Source organism: Suricata suricatta, chromosome 7 (genome assembly GCF_006229205.1).
Source record: "Suricata suricatta isolate VVHF042 chromosome 7, meerkat_22Aug2017_6uvM2_HiC, whole genome shotgun sequence".
In the NCBI taxonomy this organism is placed as follows: domain Eukaryota; kingdom Metazoa; phylum Chordata; class Mammalia; order Carnivora; family Herpestidae; genus Suricata; species Suricata suricatta.
The window spans coordinates 11,841,111-11,851,493 of record NC_043706.1 but is presented as its reverse complement, the minus strand read 5'-3'; the positions used below and the strand labels follow the sequence as shown (position 1 = coordinate 11,851,493).

General features: G+C 45.3%; 1 protein-coding gene across 1 annotated transcript in view; it reads left to right on the top strand.

Moving 5' to 3' along the window:
* The first annotated feature begins 23 nt into the window (after nt 1-23).
* The window catches only part of RBM24 (RNA binding motif protein 24), a 12,408-nt gene continuing 2,048 nt past the window's right edge, over nt 24-10,383 (top strand). The window contains exons 1-4 of the mRNA XM_029945497.1: nt 24-265; nt 1,537-1,660; nt 3,285-3,339; nt 10,123-10,383. Of these exons, the coding sequence (XP_029801357.1) occupies nt 98-265; nt 1,537-1,660; nt 3,285-3,339; nt 10,123-10,383 (608 nt within the window). The 5' untranslated portion in view covers nt 24-97. The remainder of the gene's footprint in view (nt 266-1,536; nt 1,661-3,284; nt 3,340-10,122) is intronic.

Here is a 10,383-nt window from a genome sequence, read left to right as displayed (position 1 = left end):
GGTGCGGGAGACGCGGAGCCGGAGGAGGAGGCGCAGCCGCTGCCCGAGCCGCAGCCGCAGCCGCAGCCGGAGCCCGAGCCGCGGGGCGGGCGCGAAGATGCACACGACCCAGAAGGACACGACGTACACCAAGATCTTCGTCGGGGGGCTGCCCTACCACACCACCGACGCCAGCCTGCGCAAGTACTTCGAGGTCTTCGGCGAGATCGAGGAGGCGGTGGTCATCACCGACCGGCAGACGGGCAAGTCCCGGGGCTACGGATTTGTAAGTTGCGAGGCTGGGGGCTGGGGGGAGGGGGGGAGAGGGAGAGGGAGCCGTGGGGGCGACCCAGAGCCCGGCGGGGAAACCGAGGACCGCAGGGAGGCAAGGCTCGGGGCGGCGCAGGGCCGCAGGGGTCGGGGTTTGCAGCGGGGGTGGGGGTGGGGGCTCGGCGTGACAATGTGAGGAGCCCCGCGTACGCGGGCGGCGCTGCCCCTTTGCTCCCGGCTGAACTGAAAGTTTGCGCGCGGCGTTGCCGGGGGAGGGAGGGCCGGCTTCTGCCTCGCGGGGTTCCGAGGGGACCCAGCGCCCGGCGGGGTCCAGGGGACGGGCGAAGCGGGGGTGGAAGGGGAGAACTAACCACTGCTGGGTTTGCGGGTGCGCGGGATTGGGAGGGAGGGGAGGGAGGGGCCGCAGCCCCCTCGGAATCGCACTCCCGGGTTGGAGGCCGGGCGTTAAGCGCACTGTTGCTTTGTAAAAATGCGTGTGTTTTCAGGCGTTGGGGTTGGGGAGGGGAGGGGACACCCCAGAAGGTCTGGGGCCCTACTCCTGATGCCAATCTCTTCAGCCCCCAGAGACGCACACACATACTCTTTTTAAAACTGCAAAGATGAATTCTTTAAAAAGATGATCTTATGGCTCTTTGCCGAACTGAAAGAGAGCATATTAATTAACCCCCTGGGTATTTAAGCGTGCAAATTCAGCTGCCGGAGAGCTGGGAGCTCCCGGGTAGGACAATAGCTATTGTCGTTAAGGAGTGCTTGCTGGTGGTTGGGAGCACCGGGCGGATGTGAGTCTGGACTTTCTTTAAAGCAAACAGTGCCTCCTGGGCTGAGTAGGGACCTGGGGGGTGGGGGGGAGGTGGCCGTTGAGGCCGGGAGGATCTAGAGCTGAGATGGGTTCAGGCTTCAGACTCCCTGCTAGGCCCTACTAGCACCCTTAAGACTTCGGGGGTGTGGAGAGGGACTTGTTTCTTTCTTCCTTTCTGTTTTCTTCTATTTTCTTTTTTTTTTCTTTTCTTTTTTTTCCTCTTTCTTTTTCTTCCTTCCTTCCTTCCTTCCTTCCTTCCTTCCTTCCTTCCTTCCTTCCTTCCCTCCTTTCTTTCTTTTTTTTGATGGGGATCAAGGAGTGAGTTCCAGCAAAAGAAAAAGAAAAAAGAAAGTTTAAAAGAACTCCCTTGGTATTATCATGAATGACTTCTCCACTGTGATTATTGGTCTCCTTCAGGGGTTGATTTAGAGCTTCCTGTGTGTGTGTCTGTGTGTGTATGTTGTAAGGTCACCATGGCTGACAGAGCCGCAGCGGAGAGAGCCTGCAAGGATCCCAACCCCATCATTGATGGCAGGAAGGCCAATGTGAACCTGGCATATTTGGGAGCAAAACCAAGGATCATGCAACCAGGTGAGAAATGCCCCCCCCCCTCAAGTTGCAACACCCAGTTCTGAAGAGAATGAATCTGATTCAGAAGAGTGGTAGATGTGTCTAGTAAAGTTGAACCATGGCTAGGCGTTCTACCAAGACGTTAAATGAGAGTCTGTAAACAGCTCTTGCAAGACTTGAAATGGACCTTTGTGCAAACATAAATCTTGGCGGTCTGCTCAGTTTGTGCTCTCCCACACTTAGGCTTGACTCCTCTGTTTCAGGTATGACATACAGTCAGTCCACTTACTCTTTATTTTCAGTTTTCAGCCACTTGTAGATAGTTTGCTTGTGGATCACGTGGGCCAAATGTGTCAACTCTGGCCGGTTATCCTTCCCTGCTTCGTGTTGTCTCTCCTCCTTCCACCACTTGACCTGTGCCCAGAGCAGCCGATCCAACTTGAAACACTGACCCAAGCAAAGCCTAGGGGTGAGGGTGGTGTCTCACCCTCTCACATAAAAATCACAGACTACTAGTAATTTTTTAAAAAATGGGGAGATTTCATGTACTTCTGGACCCTCATGCTGCAGATAAAGAAACTGACACTTAGGGGCGCCTGGGTGGCTCAGTCGGCTAAGCCTCCGACTTAGGCTCAGGTCAGATCTCACGTTCGTGGGTTCGAGCCCCGCATCAGGCTCTGTGCTGACAGCTAGCTCAGAGCCTGGAGCCTGCTTCCGGTTCTGTGTCTCCTTCTCTCTCTGCCCCTCCCCCTCTCATGCTCTGTCTCTCTCTGTATCAAAAATAAATAAAAAACATTAAAAAAATTAAAAAAAAAAGAAACTGACACTTAGAGATGGGAAATGTTTCACCCCAACATCATGCAGCTAGCTATTAGTCATTCAAAAGGGAGCAAGCTTTTGTCTACGTGAAAATTTGACCTTTTGGATTATTTACAACATTGCCCTTTGTGTTAGCACATGTAATTAAGAGCTGACTATTGACCAAATGGTAATCTTTTTCTTGGGTAAGCAACTTTGTTTCATTATATCATGTTCTCTTCACTTAAATCTTCCCATCTGAAATTGTGGAAAGAGGTTGACCCTTTCATGCAAGTGGATTTGCTAGGAAATGAGATGGTCAAGAAAGTGAATGCATGCCCCAATATCCGTGAACATTAAAAAACATGTCCAGAAAAGGAGACTTGGTTTTGGGGAATTTTTAATACCATAATCTTTAAAATCCATAGTCTTCCAAAGCATTGTTCAGCATGTTCTGAATTACAAAGACTTTTTATAGATCGTGATTCAGAATTGCAGGAATATTTGTGTAACTTAATTATCAAGTCCTCTTGTCCCTGGTTTCATTACCCAAGACTTTTTCCCTGGTCTAAATTTCTAAGGTCTTAACTCTATAACTGTCAACTAAACTTTGCAGACAATATTTAGTTTGCACTTGTTGCCTATTAGAAGTTGGGTGAGGATCAATGATAACATTCATAATCAAAAATAACAATAATATTAATAAAAAATAATATTACATATATAAGATTTTCTTTAAAAGAAGTGGTTATCTTTTCTAAGTGAAAGTTGTGATTGCATTTTATATGTAGGAGGAATGAATGCCTAATCATGCACAAACAGAGAATGTGGTGTGTTTTATTGTTAGGTTTTGCCTTTGGTGTTCAACAACTTCATCCTGCCCTTATACAAAGACCTTTTGGGTAAGTCCATTAATCAGGCCCTCCTAAGTTTTGAGAGCTATCCTTGTAACCTGCCTCTTTGTTAAATACAGAGAAGACCATCATGTCACAGAATGTCCCTTGTTATACTATTTATATATGTTTGTATATTTTTGATGCTGATAATATAAATATTTTTAGATGAGTCAAGTTACTGACCAAGTACGCAGCCTCCCAACCAGACAAATTTTGAGCTTATGATTAACAAAACAAAACAAAACAAAAACACCAGGTATGACTTGTGTACGAGACGCTTATGCGCCAGCAGCATTACTACTGTTCAGCTTGACTCAATGTTACTTATCTCTTTCTAACCTGACAGGGCTGGTATACAGTTAAGCTAACGGGTCAGAAGGATACGATGATAAGAGGTGGAATTGTTCTGTGTGGAATTAAACTCTGTAACCAGTAGACTCAGACACACAAGCTCAGATGGTGATTAACGATGCATGAATGTTGGTGTTGGTGTTTCATTTTTCACAATAGTCAGTAGACCTCCGTGTGCTTTATTTTATTTATTACAGTAATGAAGTGTTGATAGCTAAACTGTGTGCTTTTTACTTAATTGAAAAGAGCTGTAGTGAAAGTGTTTTCTTTTCCTGGGGAAGGGGCTCTTTGTGGTTTTGATTTTGGTGGTGGTGTTGAGGAGTGTTGACTTTGACTTTGCCACGGGAAGCAAAGGGCCTTTTTTTTTTTCTTGCTTCGAAGCTATAGCCTGTGACTTCCACTTAACCATACTTTTGTAGTGAGTGCTAAATCGTGTGATTTCCCTCTGTAAGAATACAGATTCATCGCTTGCATGTCCTAAGTTTCTGTTTTCCTGGGGAGTTTTCTGGGAATGGGGTTCTTTTCTTTTGCAATGTGTATCCACTTTTAGGCCTTCTAATTTAAAGGCTCAACAACACTTCATCAGATTTCACGGACACTAGCCAGTGTTTTGAGTCACGTAGCACTAACTTTCACCTTTCAGACCCTAACTCAGGTGAACAGGCTGCTCATATTTGTGTCATCTCTGGGCTCTGGGATTTCCAGCTTTTCCTGCCTGAGCTCCCTTATTTCCCTTCCATTCAGACATCATTAAGTGCGTGCTCCCCGGCCATCTAAATGTAGTCACACCACTTCGAGTCGTGTGGGCTGTATTCTACCTGATAGACACTGCTCTAATGCCGGAGACTTCAACTTTCTTTCTAAATACTCTAACTGTTCAAGGAGTATTTTATCCTCAGCAATAGTGACACCTAAGTATCGACATGTATAGCCTGGAAGGTCAGATTCTACCCACGTAGATAGGTAGATATCTACTGTATGTATCGCCGAGAGTAGACCAGGAAAAGTAATCATCATTTGACTTGGAAAGCTCAAGTTCTGTTTTCCACAAATACCTTCTTATAACCCTTCCTTTAACATATGGATACTTCACCTTACTGCCAACTCTTACTTTTTTTAATTGAAGAAGAGTATTCTTTCCCGTACAATTAGAGAGGACCTTCATCTATCCATCGCTTTTGATCAGATCCCTCATCCCAATCATTCTGGGCACTGACAACACCTAGTGGGTTGGTGGGTCTGGCTACTTCTATGGGCTCTCCCCCTCATTGGTCTAGACCATGTGTAAGGTGGGGTTGGGGAGGAGAACATGCCTATCAAGAAGAGATGATGAACTTAGTCATGATCTCCTAATAATAGCCTTGACACAGCTACACAGCTAAATCAATCAACAGGTGTTAGCATGTTATGTTTTGGGGTTTTTTTCCCTGTGCCAAGCGGGCGATAGAAAACCAGGAGACTGGGAAGCAAAACTCACACAAGCCAATGATCAAGAATCATTAATTGCTAAATTACTTGGCATTGTTTTAAGGACAAAAGGAATTCAGAATAGCAAGAAAACAGGTGAATTGGAGAGGTTGGACAAGGCTTGGTGGGACTTGACCTAGTCTCGGACTGCTCGGTGTGTCCTGGACAAGTAAGAGGAGGAAGGGACAAGCCTGAGGGGGTATAGGATGAAGTGAGCATAAGCACAGGTACAGAAGAGAAAAGATTTAGTGCGTGGAGAAACCAGACTGCTGATACAGGGTTTTGAGATCTAGACCTAGAAATTTGGACTGGCTCTGGTAGTCCACATAGATCCTTGGGAAAGGAAGTCGTGTGGGGAAAATAAGAACCAGAATAAAATGTCCTATGGAAAGTTTAAATCAAGCATGCTTTGATGGTTATGTTTTGTTTTTCATCCCTGCTGATATTAAGCTGTCTTTTATAAAGGATGGTGATTATTACTGTTTGCATAAATTGTTTGAACTTGAGATTCTTATTAGAAATAGATAGCATTCCACCAGGTGGACCAAGTGAGACTTCTTTTTCCTTTCTTAAGGGGTTCTTAACACTGCTCTAATTCCCAGAGCACAGGCTAACAAATCACACCTGGTCATTTTAAATTCTGTTTGAATGCTCCATGTTCTTAATTTAGGCCTGGAAAGAAGCTTGAGAATTTTTAATCTTTCTTGTTTGAAATTCTAGTAACTCAACTCTTTTTCATTATATGGTCCTTAAATGGTCCCCAGATTATTCTGGGCTTTTCAGGCAAAAACCTTTGCTTGAAAGAATTTCTGATGTGACAGAGTGGGCAGATGTATATAAACTTGTACATTTGCTCAACAATATCTTACATATTTTTTTATGTTTGAAAAAAGCATTTTCTTATTGAAAATAAGAAAGGAAAGATGATGGGTTTGTGAGTAGAGAATTCTAGAGTAGGGGCGCCTGGATGGCTCAGTCAGTTAAGTGTTCAACTCTTGGTTTCCACTTAGGTCATGATCTCGTGATTTGCAAGTTTGAACCCATGTCAAGCTCCACACTGACACTGTGGAGCCCATTTGGGATTCTCTCTATCCCTCTCTCTACCTGCTGGTGCTCTTCGTCTCAACATAAATAAACTTTAAAAAAAGAAGAAGAAAATTTTAGGCTAGTTTATATCAGGTTGAAATACCCTCAAACATGATGCAGCATACCTTTAAGTGCTAAGTTTTATGCCAGTTGCGTGAACACTGTACTAGATACTATACTGTCCAGTAAGGGGGGTTGGGGGGACAGTAACATTAAGTAAACATCTGCTGCATGGCCCAGTTCTAATAAGAGATCTACATAAGTCATGTAATATAATTTCCACAGTACTCATTTGATGCAGGCTGTTCATGTCAGCCTGTTAACGTCCTTCCATGGGTGAAGAAACTGCCATCCAGGGACATTAACTTCCGACAGGGCTAGTAAGTAATAGAGGCTGGTTTCTAGGTTCAGAATCATTAGTTTCCCTGATGTCAAAAGTCATGTTCTTTCCTCTGTGTCCAGCTATAGCCAGAAGAGAAACCGTTCCTTTCTGCCTTTTACCCTGGTAAGAAAACTCCTTAAGAAACCCCCAGAAGGGTTGTGATGTAAGACAGGCAGGAGAGACACCAGGTTAGTGGGACCCAAGAAGTCTTCATGATCAAGGTGGAAGTTGATACAGATTTGGAAGGATGGTGGAGGAGAAGGTACTCTTGTACTGAGTGCCTACTCTATTCACTATTGTAGGCTCCTTGCATAGATAATGTTATTTAATGCATAGCAATTCATGGTGAAAAATGTTAGATTCATTTCATATTGGAGAAATGGGAGACTAGAAAGTGAAGCAAATTCCTGAAGGCTCTATAGCTGGTGAGTGCTAGAGCTAGGGTGGTTAGGATTTGGATTCAACAGGTAGAGATGGGAGTGAGGACTGGCATCCTCAGCAGTGGGATGGCGTGAACAAAGGTGAGGCTCTAGAATGTCCAGGGAGCATTCAGGAGCTCAGTGACCTGGGTCCAAGGAAAGGTGGAACAGAATATCAGAAGAAATAGTATGGAGTCAGAAGCATGAAAAGCCTAGAATGCCAAAGTTTCAGAACTTTGCACTTTGTTTGGTAGGACATTAGGGGCCACAGATTCCTATGGACAAGTGAAAGAGATGAAGACTTTGCCAGCAGTCTGGTTATAGACTGGAAGAGGAAACCAGTTAGGATGTCAAAGGTCACGAAGAGATGTCAGAGGGACCTGGGAAAGGAAGGAATATGTAGTCCATTTTCTTTGGAAATCGCCCGAGGCATCTGCCTTGGCCTGTGCTTTCCTAAGTGCTAGGGATGCACATGGTATGATTAATTGAGGGAACGGCCACTAGATACCTAATTGGGGGAGAGATTCCCACATAGCATTCATGGGCCCCTTAAACTAGTACAAGATGCCCAGATGCAGGATCTGTTTCAGAAGCCCCACCTTTCCCTTCAGTCCTTTCCTGCTTTCCTTCTTGAATCGAGATATTTTAGGCTCTCCATTGGCCTTCTGGGTTCTCCTTTTCCTAAGCCTCTAAGAATTCTGGGGTTTCACGTGCCTTCCAAACATATTCCTAACCCTTGCCAGACTTCATGGAGAATTCTGATATTCCAGGGAACTCTGCACTCTCATTGGTTGGCATTATCAAATGAAAGCTATTAATGTAAAATCAGTGCAGAGACAAGAGTCCCATAGGAAACACTGCCTATCTGTTAGTGCATTCTAACACACACACACACACACACACACACACACACACACACTTTTATCTTGCCTATTTGTAGGCTACACTTATTTTGCATTACTACCTTCATTCAAAGGTATGACCCTGGTCACCATCACGCTGTCGTCAGAGCTGTGGGAGTACAGGGGTTAATGTTTCAGTATCAGTGAGATTCATACTGGCTGGCCTTTGCTGCTGATAGATGTTCTCCTTTGGCCTTATAAAGACATTTTACCCGCTGGAAACCCATGTCGCATGACAGGATCAAAAATAGCCCTGCCGCAGCCCTGCTGTCCATCACCACATGTAAACTGGCATCAGAGCACAGCCTATCTTAGCCGTGTCTGCACATTGTGGACACGGCAGCCTCCAAGGACAGGGTTTCATAAAGCCACACCTGTCGCTGGGAGGGAGTTAGTCACCTGACCTACAGGCAAGTGTTGAGTATGTGCATGACCATTGACAAGCAGTTAAGAACATGTTTAAGTGTCCTCTGAAACACTTGGGTGACGTCGTTTCTCCTGGCACTAGGAAGAGCTACAAGTCTAGTAAAATTGAGGGTATTTTTATCATCGGGGTCAGAGGTCACCACCCTCTGCGATAAATTCATCTTTTCCATGGATGTTCATTAATGAGTACTTTTAGTAGAACTCCGAAAGGGCAAAGCAGAGTCTGTGTTTTCGAAAATCGAAATGTGAAGTCTTTGGTGTTGAGTTCTTTAAAATTCTTTAAAGATTGTTAACTGTTGCTTGACTTCCTGTAAGTTGGCTTGGCCAACAACCAGATAGCATCGTAGTGTCATATTTTTAGAACTATAGGGGGTTTTGATGGAGATTGCTCTAAAGAAAGATGAAAATAAATCAGATATTCATGGTAGCATTTGAAAAGGGGCGGTAACAAATCGCAAGAGGGAGAGCTGAAATGCATGGTGTTTTTTAAAAAAATACCTCTTGTGATTTATTTTCTTAACCAAATTAACTTTTAAGTAAGGTCGTTGGAGTGTGTGTTGGATGTGATCTCTGAACGTATAAGTTTTAAAGGTACTTGATTTTGTTCCTTGAACTTTTACGGGGTAATACGTAATCCAATTATGCGTATCAACTATGCATGAATAGGGGCAGATGTAGAACAAATACGCTAATGTTGGTTGACTTGGAAGATAAGACAAGAGTCAGTATTTGCACACAAACAAATGTTTCCTTACTCGTTTCATTGTGTGAACCTTTTAAGTTTATATGAATTTTAGAACTATTTAGTTGTGTTTCCCTATTCCTTCCTTTTCCCTCAACCTCATCATTTCCCCAAAACCCCTTCTGTCTGTCTTGCATAGAGATAAACAAGCTGGCTGACCTTCAGGTGCCTGATAGTCAAACAGGTTTGATTGACCCTTGTGTCCTTATGAATTTTACGGAGAAAGAGAGAAAGAAAGGCAAAAAGCGTGCTGCACATCTCTTTGGGAATCACTGCCGTGAATGTTAATAGCATTTCTGTAGCTTCCCACAACAGCCTCTTGTGATAGAGTGAGCTGCACTACAGTTCGTTTGAGAAGTGTGATTCTGCTGTGTTTACCACACTTGTGAACCTTTAAACTCTTTTTTTTTATTTTTGTCGCCTGCTTCTTTTATGATGATTATTTTTAATAAGGGTGACTGAGGTTGCAGAGAGATTAATGTGTGCTGAGTCTGCATAGCAATTCCAAGTAGGGTTGCCATGATAATAAACATGTGGATTTTGTGGAAACTTAATTTTGGGAACTCGGCCAAACCCCCGCCCCGCCACCTACGGAATTGGATGATCACATATTATCTCCGGGGTCCTATACTCACAGCTGAGAATTTTTCTATTTGCTACGCAGTCTTATGAACCGATCACAAAATTCTCCAAAGCCTTCCTCAATTTAGCACGTGTTAAATACCTCTCATGTGCGTAAGCCCTCATGAACCTTGATTTATTCTGCAAACTTCTGCCTAACGATCGAAACGATCATACATCAAACTTGGCAGCAGGGAGGGGTGTCATCCGATTTTTGTCGCTGAATTCCTCCCGGGGCGCCCCGACCGCTGGAAAGGAGATATTGTGGCAACCCTATGCTCGTAATAACCACTAAATCGGAGTCTGTCTGATCTCTGAACGAGCCGCGCTGGCGCGCGGGGAGGGGGGGCGGGGGACGAGCGGCGCCTGACTCGGTGTCCCGTTTCTCCGCAGGATCCCCGCCCACTACGTGTACCCGCAGGCGTTCGTGCAGCCCGGCGTGGTCATCCCGCACGTGCAGCCCACCGCGGCCGCCGCCTCCACCACCCCCTACATCGACTACACGGGCGCCGCCTACGCCCAGTACTCCGCGGCCGCCGCCGCCGCAGCCGCCGCCGCTGCCTACGACCAGTACCCGTACGCGGCGTCGCCGGCCGCCGCGGGCTACGTCACGGCCGGGGGCTACGGCTACGCAGTGCAGCAGCCAATCACCGC